Source organism: Caretta caretta, chromosome 3 (genome assembly GCF_965140235.1).
Source record: "Caretta caretta isolate rCarCar2 chromosome 3, rCarCar1.hap1, whole genome shotgun sequence".
NCBI classification, from domain to species: domain Eukaryota; kingdom Metazoa; phylum Chordata; order Testudines; family Cheloniidae; genus Caretta; species Caretta caretta.
In genome coordinates this window covers 82,711,585-82,735,929 of record NC_134208.1, presented here as the reverse complement: position 1 = coordinate 82,735,929, position 24,345 = coordinate 82,711,585, and the positions used below count along the sequence as shown (strand labels likewise).

General features: G+C 39.1%; 2 protein-coding genes across 2 annotated transcripts in view; both read left to right on the top strand.

Annotated features, from left to right (window-relative positions):
• The window catches only part of PDSS2 (decaprenyl diphosphate synthase subunit 2), a 185,634-nt gene that overhangs the window by 149,102 nt on the left and 12,187 nt on the right, over window positions 1-24,345 (top strand). The window contains exons 4-7 of the mRNA XM_048844879.2: window positions 370-444; window positions 9,447-9,620; window positions 10,534-10,665; window positions 17,923-17,958. Coding sequence (XP_048700836.1) covers window positions 370-444; window positions 9,447-9,620; window positions 10,534-10,665; window positions 17,923-17,958 — 417 coding nt within the window. The remainder of the gene's footprint in view (window positions 1-369; window positions 445-9,446; window positions 9,621-10,533; window positions 10,666-17,922; window positions 17,959-24,345) is intronic.
• Window positions 10,635-24,345, top strand: part of BEND3 (BEN domain containing 3) — a 62,487-nt gene continuing 48,776 nt past the window's right edge. The window contains exons 1-2 of the mRNA XM_048844875.2: window positions 10,635-10,665; window positions 17,923-17,958. The gene's annotated coding sequence lies outside the window, so the exon portion shown is untranslated. The remainder of the gene's footprint in view (window positions 10,666-17,922; window positions 17,959-24,345) is intronic.

Sequence of the window (24,345 nt, the reverse complement as noted above, 5' to 3'; positions counted from 1 at the left end):
ATTATTGTCTCATATTCATGAACTGGAATTTAGGAGTACTGTGTATATCCTTGTGAGGATACACTCTCTATAGTTCACACTCTTAGGAAAATAAATATTACTTGGTTCTCATTTGTATTAACTTAAAGCTTTGATAGAAAGAGAAAGGACTTTGCTTAAAGTTCCAGTATGGAGATTTGGATCTGGTTTCTTCCTCATTAGGTGGCAAAAAAAATAATCTTGCCAGAATCTCTTCTGGTAGCCCATGCAGCCTTCCTAAGCGATGATCCTACAAGGAATGTTAGTGAGGCTTCTAGGCACTGTGTTGACAATCAGGTAATTGATCGTATTTAAAAAATAATGTTGGGGTTTTTTTGTTTCATTTTCCAGGTTGTGGAGCTCATATCAAGTGCAATTGGTGACCTAGTGCAAGGAATATACTATGACAATTCTAACTTATCAGAGGTAAGATTTTTGAGTCCTTGCACTTTATTCAAGTAGTTTGTTTTAAATAAATGTGTGACAACAGTAAATATCATGATGACTTTTTTGTTTGCTTAAAGGAAAGAGGGGAAAGGGGGAGGGATAGCTCAGTGGTTTGAGCATTGGCCTGCTAAACCCAAGGTTGTGAGTTCAATCCTTGAGGGGGCCATTTGGGATCTGGGGCAAAAATTGGGGATTGGTCCTGCTTTGAGCAGGAGGTTGGACTAGATGACCTCCTGAGGTCCCTTCCAACCCTGATATTCTATGATTCTAAAGGACTAATTACAGTCTCAGCAAGCTTCAGAAATGCTTTTAGTATGGCACCTCAATTCTGCCATAATGGATGATGGGCACCACTAGAAATGCTTAGAGAGAGAGATTCTGTAATTTTTAATTCGTAAACAAACAAACAAACTTGCAGTTAGCATGGACACTAAACAGACCTCACTCAGTAATGCCTCTAGTAAGGGTTCTGTTAAAACAAGCTCATCAGAATACCCGCAAATAGTGGACTAGAAACATATTCATTAGTATTAAAAGGTTTAAAAAATGTGGACCAACATGTTGTCTGTGAACTGGTGGACAAATACATTTTATATGTAGATTTTGCTAGGTCACATAATTTTTCATATCCTGGCTGCTTGGGTGTGTGGAATTTGCAGTCACTGAAGCCAAAATTTAAACCAGGACCTTTCTATTCGTAAATGTAGCAGCTTTATTAGGTGAGCTAAATGGAAGTCTTGTGCTGAGGCACAAAGAGCTGTGCTATGCTCCTCTTTAAAAAAAAAAAAAAAAAAGTCATTCTTGCATTTTTCACAGAGAGCAATTGACCTGGTCAAAGAAAATGGTTCAAATCATTTACATGACTCTGAGGTGCAAAGTTTATTTCAAAGACAAATATAAATATGCCACACTACTGTTGTTACTTTGCTGCATGGCAGGACTCTGATGAACTGCTTTGATTCTTTTGATGAAACTGGAATTAAGATTTTTTGAGTCACTTATTAACGTGATTTCATTTTGGCAGAATGGTAAACTAAGAAATCTTGTTTCGTTTACCATGGTTATCTCTTAACACTGTGTGTATTAAGAAGTTCCTATTTTAGAATCCTCATTATTACCTCTTCATTTCACCTAATAGCATGTTTTTACTCTATCAAAAAGCATGGATTTACACTATTGAGATGATCACAAGTGTGTGCATATGCACATTGTAAGCTAGGATGTTTTTTAAGTGGAGCATATTAACAGAAACAAAACAATCTCAGATGGGCAAGCCATTTCAGAAATATTAACCTTAAAGGAATAACATTGGGAGGCAAGATGGCTTGGGGGATAAGTGATGGCATATGGAGCCCCTCACTTATAAGTCTTCAGTTTAAAATAGAGCTCAGGCTAATCACTGCTATCTTGTTGTTCAGAGCAAGTGAAATGAGTTATCTCAGTTTAGCTCCAAGTAGATATAAGTCTAGATCATATAAAGTACCATCACACTTGACAACATTTGGTTAATGGTAGTGGTTAAAAGGGCATGGAAGATATCTTATTCGCTCACCCCTAGAAGTTATTCCTCTAGGTTAGGGTTGAGGCACATGAGAAAAACTATGTGGGAAGTTTGAACTACTTCTGCACCTGCTATACCTAATCTGTAGACAAACAGATGACTTCAGTCTTCTAGTTTGCCAGTTAAGCTACCTCTCTCAAGCTCTATATGCAAGGCTATATTTTAAAAGGAAAAACATATTTTTATTAATACAAATATGTTAAAAGAACTTTTAAAATTGTATTTTATATAAGCCGGGCAGGTTTTTCTAAATACAACCAAACCTCAGCTATGTTTTACTTAAAATAGCTTTTTTTAAAGGGTAAAGTTCACATAGGTGACTTTAGCAATGGGGCTGCTTCACTGTGATTTCATTTGCACATTTTAGATTAACCACATCCTCTGTATTACTAGAAATGTTCTCGACTTTTTTGGGTGTCTGCCATTGCAGCAGGTCTTAGTCCTATTTCTCTTTACTTGGCAGCATGTTGGTCTGAGGACTGTCAGGAGATAATCATACTACCTCAGAAGAGCTTGAAAAATGTAATGTTCTACCACATTTATAAAGCGCTCAGCAAGCATAGGGAAAGTGTAAGATCACTGAGCCCAGCTGAACAATGTCAAGTTAAAGATACCAAAATAATGGTTTTGTTTTTATAGTAAGCAATGAGCTATTCTGTCTGGCAAGAGTTGGGAGTACAATGATGCTTTACTAAAATAAACTGGATTAATTTAAACATAATTAGTATGTTGTAATAATATAAATTAACACATAGTATAGTATCTAAAGATTAGACTTTTAGTGAGTCAGATATGGCCACCAGTTAAGCCCATATCAAACACAAATGTGTGACCTACTTTACTTCCTTTATGATCTATTCAGCCAATTGGAGAACACTGAGGCTTGTTTCATAATTACATATATTATCTTTGCTAGCTTCCCCACACTACTCTGCCAATGCAACACCCCTTTCTGCCTGCATCCATGTCCTGGACATGTCTTGAGCAAACATTGCCTCATGTGCTATGTTATTTGGTGGTCCTGTCTTAGTTGCATCAAAAAGTCATAATATGTGACCAAATCTAGAATCTGAACTGAAGTTTCCAGTTGTAAAAGAGTAATACAAAAATTTACAATGCCACTGTACTCTCCAGTGTCAGATAACTCCTGTTTCTTATATAGAGATGTTAGTAGATAACATTCTTCATAATAGAGAACCTTGTGTTATGAATTTGGAAAAACAGAATATTTTTTAAAGTCCGAGGCAGAAAAATTGGGCTTCAAGTGAGAAGTATGACCATAAAATGGTGCTTACAACCATCATGTGCTGTACAACCTTTTGTTCAACAATCTGTGGTGAGCTGCGCTAGATGTCCACTTTAATTGTTAGATTTAAACTATCTTTTACAGTGAACTACATCATTTGTCATAATTCACTCCTCTCTGACACATCAGGCCTATGATCCCTTGGAATGTTTTTGTTATACCATCTTTGGATGACTATAAAGATTAAATGTATTTTTGCCCCAAGCAGATTGGCCTGTATAGACTCCTTGAAGACATTTATTGGATGTAATTATATGACAACTCTGTCTATCATTTTTCCTTTGCAAAGCCATACTGTGACCAGCCCATTTTATCACTTTTTAGTTGAGCCCTCTTCATCATCATCTTATTTATATAGTGAGTAAAACCATTCTGTAACTGAAATGGGCAAATAAAAATAAAGATTCCTCCCTTTCTCTGTTATTTTGAATGATACTTTAAACCAAAAGCTATAGGCTTTAGTTGCAAAGGTAGCCTAAAGTTTAGTTTTATGAGTGTGAGTGGAAGGGACTCTCCCAATCTTCTTCCATTTTCTCAAACCTACATCTAGTTGAAATTAAAAGTTCGAACCAACCAAGGTGCCTCTTACACACTGTGGATTGCAATGAATAGCCGTGTCAAAGTGGGCTTTTTCTTGAAGGTTCAGTTGTGGGTGTGGTTGCCCTGTTTCAAAGAAAAATACCACTTATGGTGATCCTAGCCTCCATGCTCAGCTCTTTAGGAGTGAGTAGGCCTTCTAAAACTTACAAACCTCTTCTAAAACATTTACAATATACTTTAGGACTTCTAGAGTGCCTACATCTGAGGCTCTCAAAGCACTTCACACTTGTTAACAAAGGAAGCCTCAAAATCCTGTGAGTAGGGGAAGTATTGCTGTCCCCATTTTACAGATGGGGAAACTGAGATATAGAAAAGTAGAGTTACTTTTTCAAAGTCATGCAGCAAGTCTGTAGCAGAGCCAAGAACTTAGATGCACTGGTTCTTAGTCTTGCACTTTACCTACCAGATCATTCTTATTCGCATAAATGAGAAATTAGGAGCTTTTTGAAAAGGAACACTGCACTACTTTTCCTTAGCTCCTGAATCTGAATATTCACAATGTCTCATGCTAGAGACAACCAGCTTGATTATATCGTTTTTAACAGTGGAATGTTAATAGTCTTTCTCGACTATTACTCTTTTCTCTGCAGTCTGAAGTAGTTCTCCATGATGAACTACTTTTTGTAGTAAAAGCATATGTTTAAAATTTAACTTTTCCCAACCATCTTTTTAAAAAAAATTCTATTGTTTTAGAGAGTTATGATGAAAGTATTGGAGCACTCCAGCATGTGTTTTATTGGCCCATTTGCGCTCACCCTTGTTCCTCACAAAGCACTGAAGGCATGTATTAATAGACCAATAAAACATGCTCTGTCATGTCCAACAAGCAGGAAGACATCTGTTAAAGCTTACATCAGTCAAATGAAAATGTTTTGTAGGATAAATGTGTTGCTACCATTAGAGAGCCATAATTTTATTGACTTATTTTTATCCTTCTGTGTAGAATAGAAGTTGTTGAACCATCCAATTTAAAACGCAAATGCTGAGATTGAATCAAAAATAAAATATGCTTGATTTATATATGCATTTTTATTTTAATAAGGATTAGACCAAAGTTTGAGTTGTAAATGGATTAGACAGTCTCATATTGTGCAAAATTAGGTGGCAAAGCAAGTGCTGCTGTGTATCCAAATAAAAAACCTTAGTTATAAAACGTATTCTGAATGTCTACATTTTTCATCCAAAAGATGTGACTTTGAGTCCTGCCAATTCTTGCTATGCATTTTGGAGCACTCCAATAAGGTGTGTGTTTTGTAACATTTGTATGCAGTGCTGAAAATGCTTACAAATGAATCGTGACATGTATTTATATAAATACCATCTAGTTCTTCTCTGGGAGACACAGAAACCAGTTTGAGCTACTTTAAGGTGGTTTGGTGAGGTGGGGGGGGGTGGATTTTAAGTGCTACTTTGTATTAAGTACATAAAATTAATTTAATATTTGCTACCATAAATGTGATAGGTATAAGTGGTAAAAATCTTGGTGTAAAACATGTGATGATTCTCTAGAAACTCTTTCTATTTTCCATTGCCTAGAAAGAGTATTTTTACAGTTTAAGCACTGTCTGAGAATTTAATGGCTTTACCTCCCAGCAAGCCAATTTCTTTCTAAAATCAAAACAGTAAATATTTGTATAAAATGTAAACATCTTTACTGATCTTGAGGTTGGTGAAATGGGAGCATCAGTTTTACTTAGAGTTTCCCACTTGCAGTTACAATATTTCAAAATAAACTTTTAAAGCATCAGTTGTTAGGTTGTATAATGTGAAAAGTGGCAGTGTTGTTTCTTAGTACTTTAAACTGTCAAGTCATTAAGGTACAAAGATAATATGAATATTGTACATAAGATGGATCTAATAATAAAAACAAACCAATTGCTAGACTTTAGTGTGTATAGTTTCAATTGAATTTAATGCTTAGAAAAGTGCTGGATTCACAGGCCTGGAGACCAATTTCTTCCAGTGCTGGCTTCCCCAGGGTGCCTTAACTATATCTTGGAGGGTCTGCCTCCATGGATGAGAGGTTAATTCAGCCACTGTTCATTCAGTTTTTGGCTCCTCTGACACAGCCAGCAGTGGTGCCAGTTGTGATGGTTTCTTTTGTGATTTAGACGCATCACGTCTCCTATGAATGAGTATGACTAAAACCATCGCCTTATTTCATATACGCCACTAAACAGTCATCAGATACTAAATGTCTGATCATGAACTAAAGCGATGTAAAGGTGGAAAGTTCCAAATTCTGTTATCAATCCTTTGAGCCATCCAGTGACTCCTTCATCTTACTGATATAGAAGCTTCAAAAAATAAAGGGAGAAATCCCACCCATTTCACCTGCACAGGTGTAACTTCAGTTTTCGTGTAGTTTGCAGTCTATAGCTAATTATAGTTTTTCTCCTTGATGTGTTCAAATGATTTAGAGATGCTCTCCTATCAGCATAGCTACTGCCACTCATTTAGGTGGTTTTGTTATGTCGACAGGAGAGCTCTCTCCCGTCGGCATAGCACAGTTACACGACCTATCTTACAGCAGTACAGCTGTATTGGAACTTGCTAGTGTAAACATGGCCAAACTGACACATGACAAGCTTTATCAGGAGGTAATGTTGTTGAACTGAATTACAGCTGTAGGTCTTTTTTTGGGGGGGAAACAATGGTTTTTGCCTAGTCCAGTTGTTGCAATGCAATTTACAAAAATTTCACTGAGAGATGACTGCCTTCATGGCATTTGGTTTAAGTATTTTTACCATAGAGCGCTCCTGAAAGCAGGTTGTCAAGACTTTCTCTGACTGGACTGTATTATAGTTTGGCTCCCAAATTATGTATGCAGAGGATTCTCAATATCCATGTAAGAGAGTGCAATACATTGCCTTTGAGCATATTTTTTCAGCATAGAAAATTTAAATATGTATTTTGGATGTTTGAAAATTTTAAGTATATACAAAAGCTGTGTAGTATTCTGTTGTTTTATAAAAATATTAAGGAAACAGCAAAGTAGTGAACATTTTTTCAAAGTGCCTGTAGTAGAAGCAATGTAATATTGGTAAACTTTTAAATGTTAAGATTTTGCTCAGATCCTTCTAACGACTTTTTCACAATTCCACATTTAAGGACAAAAAGTGAAAATTTGTACATTTAAAAAAAAATCAGCATCTTTAAAAGATCAGTATCCAAAATCACTTTTTATTAGGGACAAATTTGGTGTTGTCACTGTAAATATATAATAAATCCACTAATTTCATTGGAGTTGCACTGGATTTACAGAAAGAGCAGAAATTAGCTCATCTGGTGAAATCATGCCCTCATTAATAGCCCAAATAAAGTATTTCTTTTAGATAACATTGTAGAAATTCAGACTAAGTTTCCACCTTTCTCAAATATTTTCAAGACTTCAAATGAAGGTCACAAAAATACTTAGTATTTCTACATTTTTGTCTAAAAGATGGCACTTTTGGAAAATGTTGTAGAATTACTTGCAATGAGTAAGGTTAGCAGGGTCTCTTCAGTAGCTGCAGTTCGTAGTGATGTCACAATCTGTATTTGGTGTGTGAATGTTTCAGAGGCTTGGTACAGCTAGCATTTTAAGGACTTTGTAACTTCATAAATGATTGTTTTTGTTAAACTTCCTAGTTTACTTCTCTTTTCATGTGGGTTAAAATAAATAATTGCAAAATCACTGCAAGTTGGTTGTCCTAATCTTCATCCAATAAGCTTTAATAAGCACACATTTTTATCTTAGCTGGTTGGTCCTGAGTAAAAAAAGTTGAGTCACAGCTTCCCAGAGCTTCATCTCCAGATTATTTTAAATTAACCTATGTCTGAGTGAGAAAATGATCGAGCATTTATTTTTGGTACCAGTTCTTATTTATCATTTTTGTCATTCTACCAATCATGGAAATTTGCATATATTCTGGGCTGAACTAAGGCATTATGAGGCAAATATCATAGTAAAATGGGACCTACCTAAAGTTTAATCTTGACTTTGTAAATTATCATCACATACATAGTAGCAAACATGTCATTTTCTGTTCTTTCCCCTTCCTGTAAAAGGCAGGGGTGTGTCTGAAGGCAATGGAATTTTGATACAATGTTTGGTTATTTTGCATTACAGAATTCTGCTAATTTTCCCATCAATCTCGTATTATTTTCTATCCAGTAATGCAGCACTCCTTGGCAGTGTTCATAAGCGGGACGATTGGAGCTGAATAGAGGGATTTTATTTCATTTGTTACAAAATTCATGACAGATAATACCCAGTAGAAAATTATGAGGTCACACAGATTTAGTTCTTATTCATTTCCAAGCAATTTAATTGAAGTAACAGTAGGAGAGGGGGGTCTTCTTAGATGTTTCTTTTCTCACTTTGTAAAATTTTACCTTTTGGCTCAGTCAGTGCTGTAAATTTCATTGTATTGAGAAATTAAATATGATGCTTAATATTTAAATTTTGAAACCATTTCTTTACATACGTACATTTATAACCTATGTTTCCTTTACCTTTTTAAAGGGGACCTGCAAACGGGTCACAAAAACTGGACTTTGAGATCTTTTTTACTTCTTTACAATTAATAAAGAAAGCTTGACATTTATATATGTATATATAAAAATTAGAATGTCAGGATCTGTCTAGCCTTGAAGACACTGATTAGTGAAATGATGACATCACAAGAGCCAAGAGAGTTAAGCTGAACAATTGACTGGGGAAAAGTGTGTGTCAGATTGTTAAAACTGATTATATTTTCTTTTGGTTTTGTTAAAATATAAATTCAGTTAACATTTTGGATAAAAAGAGACTGTTAAAGGTTTAGCATCCTTGATCCTACAGTTAAGGCATTGTAGCTCACAATGAACATCTGAGAGATCTGTCAGAGTCCTCCAGGGAAATTGAAACTTGACATTCCTGATATTTCTAATGTAAAAAAAAATCAAGATAATAGAGAAGCAAAAAAGACGCATCCCCAAAACATCCTTCACAGGCCTTTGGTCTCTTTTTTTCCCTTCATTAAAATCCCATATATATTAGAATGTATGGGAAGAGGCTGTAGTGCAGCATTTGATGTAATCATATAGTGTCTTGACATGTTTCTTAGAAATGCCACTCAATGTTTAAATGGTCAGTTCTTTTCTTTCTTGCTTGCTGGTGAGAGGTGCCAGTGAGTGGTGTATTGCACAGGACACTTTTTAACCAGTAAGTCAGTAGGAATGTAATTGGCTGCCAATGTTCATATTGTAGTGACATGAAAATTCAGAGGCAAACCTATTATAAAGATAATTGAAGCTCTACCCGCTTTAGTTTTGGCGGGGGGAGCAGCAACTCTACAGTTCAGCAATTAAAATGCGCTGTAATGTTTTCACTTTTCCCATCACCTCGTGCAGGAATACTCTTTGGGCGAGTGGCTGTTTTGCATGACACATTTACAGTAGGTGGTGGTTTCCTAGGTGGCACAGCTGTGTTTTTAATTTCCTATGTCATAGTTTCGGCTTTTTTCATTTTAGCCTTCATTTCATTTTCAGCAAAACTGTCTTACACATGATATTGGAATATCAACTTGGAAAGAACAGATTTTCCTATCCCATAGTGCCTTGTTGGCAAAGAGCTGCCAGGCTGCAATGGAATTAGCAAAGCATGATGCTGAGATCCAGGATATGGCATTTCAGTATGGAAAGAACATGTCTATGAGTCATAAGGTATGCCTATTCTCTTTGTTCAGTCTTCTACTGAAAGGGTAGATGAGAACCTCTCTAATATTCTTCTTTTGAGTCTCTTTTCGGTCTGAGTTTAGTGGATACTTTAAATGAATTCACTTGTAATTATCCAATTTGGCAATATGTATAAAGAGCCATATGCTTGTCACAGAAAACTACGGTTTATAAAATATTCAGTGTATCAGAAATTTATTCATATTGCATCAAGTAACTCCCATAGGTCCTGGGAAATGGAAAATATTCTTATACCACTCACAATTTTAAAGAACAGAGTCCTTCCCATGAATGACTGGGTCACTCTCACCACCACATACTAACAACTCTCTTTCTCCCACTCCCTCACCTTAGTACGCACCTGCCGACTTCATACCCCTTCCCAGCTGTGGCAAACTGTCCCTCCCCACTTTTTTGCAGCCTCTGCTAAACAACCCCCATCACTTCCCCAATATGGAGCTAGGAGGGTGGAGCCAAAGTACAGCTATCAAAGCAGAGGAGGATAGTGTAGGAATAGATCAAGGGACATGGAATTGGAGATGGGTCTCTGGCTGATGGTTGAATGTGTGTATGTAGGGCTGGGCTCCTGGAGGAGCAGGATCACAAGTGGCTGCATAGATATCGGAAGCCTAAGGCCACCATTGTCTGACATATGGTAAAAGTATAGTAATTTAAATGTTAAGAGTTTTTTGATATATGAAGTTTCTGGTTTGTTAATCCAGCAGTGCTCCTTTCCTAAAGTATGTGAATTTAGTCTGCACTGGAGTTATTCACATCATTCTGGGTTTTCTAATCTTTAAATTAGTTTTTATTTACCTAGAGATAATCATTTCAATCCCTAAAAACTAAGTTGTACCAGTCTTTTTTTATTTAACAAAAATGTTTTCACCCTCTCTTGCAGCTACACTCGGACCTCCAGCCATTTATTAAAGGAAAATCTAGTGACTCTGTGGCTTTTAGTTTAAATTCTGCTCCTGTAGTCCTGCATCAGGAGTTTCTTGGAAGGGAAGCCTGGATTAAGCAGATTAGAGAGGTAAATTATAAATTAAGTTTAAAGTGAATTTGTAGTGTTACAATAATTTTTAGATTGGTCATTCATCTCCCTCTTCTCCCAGCTTCTGGAAAACTCTAGGCTCAGTGTTATGGGGCCATCTATGAAGAAACACAGAAGCAAAGAGTACTCAAAGACAGAGGATATAGAGGTTAACCCCATTCCCTAGCTATTCAGTGTCTCTTTGACTGCTGAAACATGGAGATTAGCTTTTAGCTCCAAATTCCTCTTTCCCTCTAGTAATTCCCTAATAAGATTAATAGATAAGAACAAGATGATTGTGTAATGCAAACTTGTGTGTTTGTCCAATGTCTAGCACTGTGGGGTTCTGGTCCATAACTAGGGCTCCTAGGCTAAATAAATAATAATGACACAAGGAGGAGGACAAGAACAAGTAAGACCCACCCAAAAAAAGGCAAGACTTAGCACCATCTAGTGAGCCTACATCAATTGCATGGGTTCCCCATGTCTAAACAGTCTTGGAAATCACCCTCCCAGGGTTCCTACCCTAGTTGTGCAAGCTGCCCACCATGTCAGGAAGATTTTTGGTGGTAATGAGGTAATGTGGAATAAAGATTTATTAGTATTAGTTTTGGATGCCCTGCTGGTGAATTTCAGCATGTGAGTTCTGGTGGTACAGATATCCCCTTTCCCATAACATTGTAGCTGTACCTGACAAGAAGAGCTCTACCTCCGTACGTTGTCTGTCTTCAACATGTTGGCCATTTTGGTGCCCGTAGATAGAGTGATGACCAGAATCAAATTAAAATGGCTAAACTAATTAGCCTTCAAAGATAATTTAGAAAATGAAAGAGAGATACCACTGTAAACTAAAGAGCCAGAAATTCACATTCGAGGTGGGAGCTCTTTTGCTGCCTTTTCTGCTGTTCAAATTGAAAGTAAAATGCTGGAGGAGAGGCCAGGAGTGGGGCTTATGAGTAGTTCTACATTTATGACTGATAGGCTCAGAACTATCTTCATGTGCTGTGGGCGAAGAGGCGGAGTCGCAGTAGTGAGTCTTGTTAGATACATTCTCATAGGCGAATATAACCTTACTCTCATACAGGAAAAATACATTCTTTCTGACCAAACTGAGGCCTTCTGATTTTAAAGTTAGAGAATGGTAATTCAGCATATGACTAAAAGTCTTAGAATTCTGCAGCCTTGACACAAGACTCCTGTATGTGTGGAATGAAAATAGATTTGGATGAATATGTTTCAAAAGCTTTCATAAACTGCGCTGTGATAATATCATTACCCTCTCACTGCAATTTCCCATCTGCAGAATCCAGAATAGGTTGCAGGATTCCAGTTCTGTCTGTCCACTAATTAATTCTTTTTAAACTAAAAAGGGACATTATGCACGCACTGAAGCAATTCTAACTGAAGGAAAATAGGGTGGTAAAAGGTTTTTGTTTTTTGTTTTTTTCCCCCATGGAAAGCAAGTAGTGTTTCAATTAGCTATCATTACATCAAAATACAAAATGGGAAATCTACCATGTATCCTCTTAGATAATATGTTAGAATGTATTTGTTCATCAATGCAACTTAAGTCGATGATAGTTTTGCAGCTTCCACAAAAAACATCTCATTATGAGTAAAGGTTAGCGGTGCAAATCCAAATACTTTTTTATACATGTTCAATTAATAGAATCACAGAAATGTGGGGCTGGAAGAGACCTTGAGAGTTCATCCAGCTCCCACCAAGTAAACCTAGACCATCCCTGAAAGGTCAGTCCTGTTCTTAAAAACCTCCAGTGATGGGGATTCCACAACCTCTCTTGAAAGCCTATTCCAGAGTTTAACTACCTTCCTAGTTTGAAAGTTGTTCCTAATATCTAACCTAAATCTCCCTTGCTACCAGGGCCGCCCAGAGGGGGGGCAAGTGGAGCAATTTGCCCCCGGGCCCCGCAGAATACTATAGTATTGCAACTTTTTTTTATGGAAGGGGCCCCCGAAATTGCTTTGCTCCAGGCCCCCTGAATCCTCTGGACGGCACTGTTTGCTACAGATTAAGTCCATTACTACATGTCCTCTTTCAGTGGACATGGAAAACAATTGACTACTATCCCTCTTTATAAAAACCCTTAACATATTTGAAGACTATCAGGTCCTCCCTCAGTCTTCTTTTCTCAAGACTAAACCTGCACTGTTTTTTTTAACCTTTCCTCAATTCAAGCATCCTCTGCTGCCTCACACTACTGTGTGAAGGTATTAATGGCAGAACCACCCCTGAATCCCCTCAGTTGCCACCCATGATGGTTGCTGGAGCTGCTGCTGTTACTTTTGCAAGTCCTTTGTTTTGTCTTGTACATAGTACCCATTGGTTAGTTTTGAGAGTTTTAGCATATTTTAGAATTAGAATAATAGTTGATAATTGTGCTGGTGCCAATTCCGGAATCATGCCTTGGTCTCTAGGCTACAAGTCCTGTTGCTCTTGCAGCAAATCAATGCCTGCCAAGAACTCTCACTCCATCTGTCTTAAGCGCTGTGGGAAGCTCAGGTCAGTGACAAATGTCACATATTTGTAAGAGGTTTAAGCCCTGCTCTAAGAAGGACAGAGCAGCCAGAATTAAGGATTTACTCTTGGAGTCAGTGTGCCATCCATCATTAGAGCCTTCAGAGCGGGTTAGCAGTGCTTCTCCTGATTTGGCTGTACTGAGGGAAGAGATTGCTGTTGCCAGTACCAAAGAAAAGGCACCATAAATCTTTTAAGGACTCAGCACAAGATACTTCAAAATCTTTGGAGCAGATGTCTAGCTCATGCAAGGACATGTAAGTGTGCTCAAATAAGAGGCACTTTCCAGTGCAGGCCTCAAGTCATGGAAGATCATTGTCTCCAGAACTAAAGTCAGGCCTATTGAGACTGATTCCTACAGTTTCTGCCTCAATGTTTGCTCAGATATCCAGGAGTCTTTCCCAGTGCCGCAGGATCAGGAGTCTTTCCCAGTGCCGTCCACATCCGAAGCTTATGCAGTCACTAGAGAGTTGTTGAACCTGTCAGTACCCATTTCCCTGGCCATTCAGAATTTTCACCTGGCACCCATGCCAAAGGTATCGATGTCTACTCTTCTTGCTCCAGCTCTACACATTGTACGGTACTGTCAGACCCGATAGTTAACATACCTCTTGGATTGGTACTGACCGGGGGAACCACACATGATCTTGCCAGTGCCTCCATCCTCAGGCTATGAACCTATCTTCCCAATACCAATGGGGTCAGCTCCCCCCAGTCAGAAGAAGTGGACTCCTTATTGGACTCTGAGGTCAGTTCTTACATGTCACAACCTGTGCACATTCATCAGCTCCCATGGAGAGCCTACTCACTATGGTACCCGCCTCAGTTGCAGCATGGCCCATATGACAAGGATGCATGGCCCAGACATAGTTGGGGTCCAGTGCACTAAAAGTGGCCTTTCTGGAACCCTTGGAGTCTACCTCCTCAATCAAGGGCATCCCAATACTATTAACATCCTGCTTTTTCAGCTGTGCGTTGTGAGCACCTACACCAGAGTCAACCCACCCTTGGTGTTGGACCTGGTACCATGCATATGGATGTTCACTCTCAGGAGCTGCTGCTGGAGGAATTGGAGGAGGCTCAGTCTCACCAGCCCTTGGCCTCTTCATCTTCATCCCCTGATGAGGCAATGGTAGCAGAATCTGTTTCTCCACCTGCTTATGATTACCAAGACCATCAGGAGTTGTTGAAGAGGATGTTTGTGCTTCTGGATATCCAACCAGAAAAGGTCCAGGAAAAGTTGTGCAGGCTTGTAGGTATTTTAGCCTCAGTGGAACCTTCTAGGGTAATGCTCCCGATTAATGGGGAGCCTGTCAGGGTGCCATTACAGACCCAATCTTCCCTGCCCCCCTACCGCTAAAAGAGCAGAGAGGAAATACTATGTCCCCTGGCAGGGCTTTGAACATTTCTGTAATCATCCCCCTCTTGGTAGCTCCTTGGTAATCTCTTCAGCTAATGAAAGAGAGGAGAAACAGGGTCACCAAGCATCCACACCAAAAAGCAAGGAAGCAAAGAAACTTAACATTTGGAAGGAAGCTTTATTCAACAGGAAGGTTACTGCTTTGAATTGCAAACGAGCAGCCTCTGCTGGGTTGTTACAATTTTCCCCTGAGGAATAACATTTCAAAATTTAAGGACAGGTTTCCAAACGAGCTGAAACAGGAATTTTCAGTGATGGTGAATGAGGGAAAATTAGTTATCAGAATGGCTTTGCAAGCTGATTCTGCCGCTCGAGGCATGGCCTCCGCCATCACTATGCTACGTGTGTTCATGGCTGCAGTCATCTGGTCTCCACCAACAGACTGAACACACCATCCAACACTTCCCTTTTGAGAGTCCTTCATTCTTTTCCAGAAAGACTGAGGAGAGGCTGCATAGTCTCAAAGATTCAAAAGTATCCCTTAAGTCTCTGGGAATATATATGCCACAACAAAGAGAAAGCCCTTTTGCCCACAGTACTTCCAACAGTATTGAAGTTTCATGACTAATATCCAGGACCTGTCCAGGAAGAAGGGCAGAGGTTACAGAAGACATCTGCCACCTTCCTCTTCCTCCACAGCTGCTAGTTCATCCAAGCAAACCGAATCCTTCAAATAAACAGTCTGATATATTGGTCAAGGACAGAATACTAGTGCCATCTTTTCCCATCCCCGTAATTGCCAATTACCTATTCCACTTCCTAAGTGCTTGGTCCTATATCACCAAGGATCATTGGGTCTTACGCATGGTGGAATTAGGATACACCCTTCAGTTTATTCCTATCCCCCAACCCGCTTTCCCTGTCCCTCTTCAGGGACCTCTAGCATGAGGTCATTCTACTACAGGAGGCCCAGTCTCTCCTTCTCTTGGGCACCATAAAGAAAGTCCCTCTGTTACTCAGGGGAAAGGGGTTTTGTTCTTTCTACATCCTAACCCCAAAGTAAAAGGGGTCTTAGACCTATTTTAGAGCTAAGAGAGCTCAACGAGGTCCTAAAGAAAATAAAATGAGAAATAAATTGTTTGACAAGCAGAGGATGCTAAAGAAAATAAAGTGAGAAACAAAGAGGTGTGTCCCAGGTAAGAAGGATTTTTATATATAGAAAATGTGTATGTTAGGCAAAATACGGGTCTCTGCATGACCCAGTGAAAAAATACTCTGGAGCCCAACACTTTGAATCTTGCATCTGTATTGTTTTTTATGAGTTGGAACAGTTTAAAAATATACAAGAGGGACCCTGTCTGGACCAGTCCACACAAGAGGATGGTCCTATGGTGCTAATAAGCGATGGTCACATAAATACCACCCTATACCGGAAACCTACTTACCGCTATGCCTACCTACATGCCTCCAGCTTTCATCCAGACCACACCACACGATCCATTGTCTACAGCCAAGCTCTACGATACAACCGCATTTGCTCCAACCCCTCAGACAGAGACAAACACCTACAAGATCTCTATCAAGCATTCTTACAACTACAGTACCCATCTGGTGAAGTGAAGAAACAGATTGACAGAGTCTGAAGAGTACCCAGAAGTCACCTACTTCAGGACAGGCCCAACAAAGAAAATAACAGAATGCCACTAGCCATCACCTTCAGCCCCCAACTAAAACCTCTTCAGCACATCATCAAGGATCTACAAACTATTCTGAAGGACGACCCATCACTCTCACAGATCTTGGGAGACAGGCCAGTCCTTGCTTACAGACAGTCCCCCAACCTGAAGCAAATACTCACCTGCAACCACACAACAAAAACACTGTCCCAGGAAGCTATCCTTGCAACAAAGCCTGTTGCCAACTGTGTCCACATATCTATTCAGGGTACACATCATTGGGCCTAATCACATCAGCCACACTTTCAGAGGCTCGTTCACCTGCACATCAACCAATGTGATATATGCCATCATGTGCCAGCAATGCCCCTCTGCCATGTACATTGGCCAAACTGGACAGTCTCTATGTAAAAGAATAAATGGACACAAATCAGACATCAAGAATTATAACATTCAAATACCAGTCGGAGAACACTTCAGTTTCTCTGGTCACTCGATTACAGACCTAAAAGTAGCAATTCTTCAACAAAAATACTTCAAAAACCGACTTCAACAAGAGACTGCTGAATTGGAATTAATTTGCTACTGGACACCATTAATTTAGGCTTGAATAAAGACTGGGAGTGGATGTGTCATTACACAAAGTAAAACTATTTCCCCATGTTTATTTTCCTCCACTACTGTTCCTCAGACGTTCTTGTCAACTGCTGGAAATGGCCCACCTTGATTATCACTACAAAAGTATTTTCCCCTCCGCTCTCCTGCTGGTAAAGCTCACCTTACCTGATCACTCTCGTTACAGTGTGTATGGTAACACCCATTGTTTCATGTTCTCTGTGTATATAAAATCTCCCCACTGTATTTTCCACTGCATGCATCCGATGAAGTGAGCTGTAGCTCATGAAAGCTTATGCTCAAATAAATTTGTTAGTCTCTAAGGTGTCACAAGTACTTCTTTTCTTTTTTCTCTGGAACATGTTAGAAAATATTCTTTTATATTTTGATACCTGATTACTTTTAAGTACAGCACAGAGAATGAGCAACGGGATGACACTGTGTATATGCATGGTTCCAAGCCAAAACACAGCTGTGAGGTCTAATTTTAGGTCTACCAGCTTTGACATTGTCTTTGACATTATCTCTTTAAAATGACCGAGTCTAGACTTTTTCCCTCTGTGTACATGCAAGCTGTTCCTGGATGGGGTTAGTTATTTTAAAAAACAAACAAACAAAAAAAATCTATTATTGATTTTGTTTATAACTCTGATCCCTTTATTGTTGGGCAGAAGTACACTGTATAGTTTGGATCTCTGGTTTTTTCAATCCATACGAGCAGCAAGCTTTTGAAGGAAGTTGTTACTTGTGTCTAAAATGTTTTTAATTGAAGAATCAACTGTAGTCTAATCTAGATAGAACTTTTGAACATTGTAGATATCCAAAGATGTGCCTGTGTCCATTGAAATCTCTTTCCATGTTGTAATGAGGCATTCAGCTAGTAAATATTCATTTGTTTTTTTAAAATTCAGAATCTTAAAGAAATTAGTTAATTTTAAAATATTAATTGTAATGTATAGCTTGCTACATATTTCATTCTTGCTTCTTACAGAGAAGCAGAAGGTCTAGAAAAATAACAATAGTCTGTAACAGATGACATTTTATGTTTAATCTTTCTTTTTATGTTTAAGGCACAAAATAAAGGGAATCTAATGGACTTTACTAAGGTGAGTAAATTACATTAAGGCTACATCTTATTTTAAATTTAATGCTTTCATTTTTAAGTTTTATATTCCAGATAAGCTTTTTTCATTCTAGTCAAAGATTTATCTGAGACATTTTAACTTTCTATAACAAAGAGTAGCCAATTAGGATGGTCCCATCACATAGGAACTGTCATGCCAGGTTAGATCATTGATCAGTCTACTCCTGTGTCCTGACCATGATAGTGCCAGATGGTTATGCCTATGATGTTCCAGATGGACTACTTGATATAGGGAACCAATTGTATTAAACTAAACACTAAGTATCAAAATTGGCCATTTTACTACTATTGTTACTTTCATTATCCCTCTTGCCTCCTCAGACTTTAAACATTTTAAATATTTTCTCTTCTAAAGAGTTTGTTGCTTTTGTGTTCTCTGTATTTCATTAAGCTAATCATTCTCAGGCTGCCTCCTAATCATCACGTCCAGATTAACCAATGTGCACTCAGTGCACCTGCACAGGGTCCCATCTCCGGGGTGGACCCAACCACTGGATTTGGGTGGGTCATCCTGAGACCCAATATGCCAAGTTTTCATGACAGAGAGGTGGAGGGGCCAAATTTGAGTAAGTGGCATTGCAACCTGGAGGGCGGGGTCACAGCACAATTCAGAGCTGGGCTGGGCTGTCCCTCTTTCATGATATGGGAGCAGATGGGCCAAATTTCAGTGAGTGGTGTTGTGGCCTGGCAACATCACTCACTCAAATTTGACCCACACCATGAAAGTACCGGGCGGGCTATGGGAGTGAATGGAGCTAGGAATGGGAGGAGCCACCTGGAATGGGAGGGAAGTGCTAAGAGGCGGGGGGGGCGGAAATGAGTTTTCAGGATGGTCCGGGGGGTGCGGGGCTGGTGGTAAGTTGTTGTTGGTGGTGGGCTATGCGGGTAGTGTTGGGGGACTGCAGAGTGAGGTGTTGAGGGTGAGTGGGAGGTGTTCGAGGTGGTGGACTAAATTATGATGGGGCCTTTTGGGGGGGCTGTGGATAGTGGAGCTGAGGTGAACAAGTTGTATGTCAGGGCTACTGGGATGTGGGGGGGGCTGTCAGGGTAAGTGGGGGGGTGGTGGAGGGTTGTTGCATAGGCACTGACTCAGTGGGTGCTGAAAAAAAATGGTGGGTGCTTAGCACCCCCCAGCAGTGCCTTCTGCCCCCTCCCCAGCACCTCCCGCCTGTCGCGATCAGCTGTTCTGTGGTGTGCAGAGGGTGCTGGGGGGAGAGGGGAGGAGCAAGGGCTGGGTGTACTCAGGGGAGGGGGCAGAACAGGACAGGAAGAGGCGGAGCCAGGGTGGGGTCTTGGATGAAGAGGTAGAGTGGGAGCAGCGCCTAGGGTGGAGCCAGGGGGAGCAGCCCCCAGCACATTAGAAACTCAGCGCCTCGGGTTGTTGCGGTATATGTGGAGTAGTAGGAACATTCAGGTGTCTGGGTGTGAGGTGGGAAATATTTGAAGCAGGAGCACTTTGCTGAGCAGCCCATGTTTATGCCATGCAAGGCTGGCAGCGGGCTGGAGCAGAGCTAGAGCAGGGTTGTAGCACCACTCAATTTTGGCCTGACTGCCCCTCTGTCATGACGGTGGAGCAGCCAAGCCAAATTTGAGTGAATTGTGGGGAGGAGCAATTTCTATAGTGCACAGGGTCCAAAATTCTTTAATCCAGCACTGCTGACCATGACATCTTTACAGTGATGGTATGCACTCTTACCTTTCTGCCTCCCACCTCATCCCCATGTCGTACATAAAAGGGAGTCTTCCCTCTCCTGGTAGCTGCTTCCTACACACCTCCGCATTACAGCTTTTTTGTGAACTGAACACGGAAACCAGAAACCTTCCCTTTCATTGCATGAGCTAAAATTGAGGTCCACAGGGTATCTCTAGTAATAGGGAAATCTTCACATTAATATGCATGCTGACAGTCTTTCACTCAAGTTTCTAGTTGTAAATAAAACCAGTCACCCTATTTTTTTTTCCCTATTTGTGGTCCTTGTTTAGAATTTCTAAAACCTATTTTCATGGATTTAATTTTTTGTTTTCTTCTGTTGTATTTCATCTCTGTGTACTGGAGGCACCACATAAAGGAATGTAAGGATAGTTGAATTTCCATCCCTATTCAGTCTTTGACTACTCTGTGGACGCTCCAATATAGTTGTTAGCTGCAATGTGGAAACCATCAGCTAGGAAGTGGACTGACACCACTTTCACATCTATTACCGAAGAGATCTCAGATAATAACTTTTGGTCACAGTGTCCTAGAGATGAAAGGCTCTATATCTCATCCTGCCAGTATAGTATGTATCTAAAGGAAAATTAATATGTAGACTAGTGTTCCGTGTGAAAAACTCTATAAATGTGTGTCTATTCTAACAAGTTATAGATTATTTCTGTAGTTGAGTTTACTGTTACTTCAGATAATCATCCTTTTTATAGGACTACAGTAGATATTTTTCCCACAGCAGACAAAACCTCGTTTCATGTGGTGTGACTTTCTCAAATCCTGTTAATTTTTTAGAAGAACCAAAATGAATTTTTCTTCAACTGTCCATCTCTGAGAAACTTCTGTGATGACTACTTATTCTTATAAAAACTCTATGGCTTTTTCCTTGACTTGTTGCACTTCTATTCTATTGTCACAACAGTATTTTTGTAGCTGTAAAATAAGATGATTAACATAAAATTTGCTGTGCTGGATCATATGGCTTTGTCTATGTATTCCCACATTGTTCTCAGCAGTTCCAAATATCTGTTCCTTCAGAGGATGGTGAAAAATCCATAATACACCTAGCCAACTTGTAATGTTCATTTGAGTGGGAAAGGGAATTCCTTTACCCTTCACGTGCTTGGGTTTAACCTGGTGGCATGAGATTTGATTAGCCTTGTGTTAATGTGGCTTGCTTAGCTGCAGATGTCATAAATTTGATTGTGACAATGAAATTACCCTATAATTTTGGAAAATCTAGCTGAAGTATTTGACTTAATGGGTACATCTACAGTGCAATAAAAAACCCACAGCACTGAGTCTCAGAGCCCAGGTCAATTGACTCAGGCTCACAGGTCTCAGGCTGCAGGGCTAAAAATTGTAGTGTAGACATTTGGGCTCAGGCTGGAGACCTGGCTCTGAGACACTCCATACTTGCAGGGTTTCAGAACCCAGGCTCTAGCCCAAGCCTGAATGTCTACACTGCACCTTTTATCCCTGCACGCCTGAACTCCATGAGCCTGAGTCAATTGACTCGGGCCAGGCATATCCATGTCACATTGAACTTTTATTGCTGTGTAGATGTACCCAATTACTCTAATTTTACCTGAATGAGAGTGAATTTCAAAGTTCACTATTTACAGTACCACGTAATAGTTCCGTATTTCCTTGGTATTATTTACAGTGCCAAGAAATATTTCCTTATTGCCCATCAGTTCAATAACCTGTCTTTTGTTTTCGTACTATTTGACATGATAAAAAGAAGGACTAGGCATTTTTTGCCACATCATTCAAGCTTCTTCTACCTCAGTCAAGATCCCTCTCATCTTTCTTCTTTCAAAGTTCAGATAATCCTAGCTTCTGAAATCTCATCATACTGAAAGTTCTGCCATACCTTTAATTATGTTTGTTTCTCTTCTCCATAGTTCTTCTATTAAGGTTAGGATTGCTAACCCTGGCCACAGTACATCAAAAAAGCATACCATTTTAATTTCTATACAATTATTTTCCATTTTAGTACATTGAAATAGCCTATTTGTTTTTTAACTAAATTAATAAAATCCATTCTGCTTTAATTTATACACACATATTATGGATATATGTAATTGTGTTTGCTTAGTTGATCTTCTCAAGTGTATTTTACATATTCATACAATTTTCAATTAAAAATAATGAATGAAGGTAAGAATGAGATCCATCCATCCCCCTGCCTGCTTTGAGGCATAGAGTTTATTTTTGCATGGCATAAAACAGCCTCCAGTACCTTTTTATTCTTGTGTCTCTGTCTGCACTTTGATTTACACATTTGATGCACAGTGTTTTAAAGTTGTAGCCCTAAGTCTGTACTGACCAAAGAAGAATGTCCATGTGATGCATCAGAGACACTAGTAAATGTAGTTGGGGCTCTGACATGAAGAGGAAATACTTTTCATTAATTTAATTGGGTCTTAGTTTTCCATTCCAATGGCTTCATTTCATTCTGCAGAATTTTTAGTCTGTTTTTTCCAATATATCAATCTTACTATCACAAGGACTTTGATATTGCAAAAAGCCTTTTCTCACTAAGCTGTTAATCAGTCTCTGAATGCCCTGTTCTTTTTTTTAACTACACCATCACTACCACATCCAGACAAATTATTGATCCACCATCATATTGTATGAAAGTCTCTTCCTGAGATGAAAAAGTAGTTCTACCTCTGTTTTAGTATTAAGTGCCTCAAGTCGCACAAAAGAGTAGTAAGACTGAGGCAGGTGCCACTTGTGTCACTGCTGGAGACAGCAGATCAGTGAATCTGGGGAAAATCCTTTAGTCTCACCCTCATTTCTCTCTCTTTATTATGACAAAACATCTCATTTACCAGAATCACCTTTATCTGCTTTACCTTTTTCTTAACATGCACAGTAAGTAATACAGTTCTACCAAAACAAAGCTTCCCTGTTTAATTATTTATTTATTATTTGTATTACAGTATCTCCTAGAGGCAATGTAGAAATACCTTTTAAGAGAGAGTTCCTGCCCCGAATAATTTAGTCTAAATAGACCAGACAGACAAAGTAGGGCAACCAAAGCACAGACAGTGGAAGTTACTTGTCTGATGTCATACAACAGTTTAGTGGCCAAGCAAGGAGTAGAACTCTAGACCCCTAACTCGGAGTTCTCTGGCCTATCTACTGGACCAGAGTGCATCCATTTACCTTATGAATTTTTCCACCAATTATGATGGTATTACAGAAAGGAATGGGCATTTTCCTTGATGCCATTTCTTGAAAGGATGGAATTAAGCAGAGTAGGGCTTTTTTTTAATTTTGACATGTGATCTTATTCATTTGCTCTGCTGCAGATTGCTTTCTTTCAAACTGGCATGGGAAATATGGCATGTCACACAGTGTTGAGATATTCTGTGAATTTATTGCTTTGTGTATGAAGCAATGTACTTATAGGATGTTAACATGGGAAACAGATTTTGTACCTGTACTGGAAATAGGTCACCTGAGAAATGATGTACCCAGCGGCTCTTGCACTGCATGAGACTAATATACTGGCTTAAGATGTGAGGGGGAAAGAGCCAAAGAAAAGGTGGAGAAAGGTGACATTTAAGGAAATAAGGGTTCTTGAAGATACCCAACTGTCATGCAAATAATAAATAATAACAATAATATAATGAGCTTAGTCCTGTCAGTAGTAACCCCCCTCCCCAAAATTCAGAATTGATCACCATCGTCGGTGCATTAATGTACCACAGCACTGTCACGGAACAGTTTCACAATCTCATGCTGCATGTAACAATAGTCCTATAGTGTTCCACTTTATTAAGTACCAAAGAATCATCATAGTTCAGTCCATGGGACTACAGTACATCCTATTTACTGATTTGCTCCCAAAAAAGCAGTGAAGTGGAAAGGATGGAGGATTCTAATTCATATCAGGAGCTTATGACCTATAGTATTTTTTCATTAAACTTTGTCTCAGCAGGATCGGTGTAGCCACTGCTACTAATTCCTTTGGTGATTCTGTAATCAAATAATGTGTAAATCCAAAAAAGAACTCCTTTTGAATGCAGATATTTTAAATATCTAATATTTAAATGCTAGACATTTTAAATCAGCAGGTCCAGTTAACTTGTATCCAAGAGTTTTAAAAGAGCTGGCTGAGGAACTCACTGGACCATTAATGTTGATTTTCAATAAGTCTTGGAACATCAAAGAAGTTCTAGAAGACTGGAAGAAAACTAATGTGCCAATATTTAAAAAAAATATCAATGGGATGACCCAAGCAATTATAGGCCTGTCAGTCTGATATTGATCCCAGGCAAGATAATGAAGTGGCTGATATGGGACTCAATAAATAATCAAAAGGAGGATGATATAATTAATGCAATCAACATGGGTTTATGGAAAGTAGATCCTGTCAAACTAATATGTTATCTGTTTTTGGTGAAATTACAAGTTTGATCAATAAAGGTAATAGTGTTATGTGATATACTTAGACTTCTGTAAGGCATTTGACTTTGCACTGCATGACATTTTAATTAAAAAACTAGAATGATATGAAATTATCAGAGAGTTACACTGTGAGCTCATGTTCAGATGATTATCTATCACAACCCCCAAATCTTTTTCAGGGTCATTGATATTCAGGCCTATAATTCCCAGGATAGAATC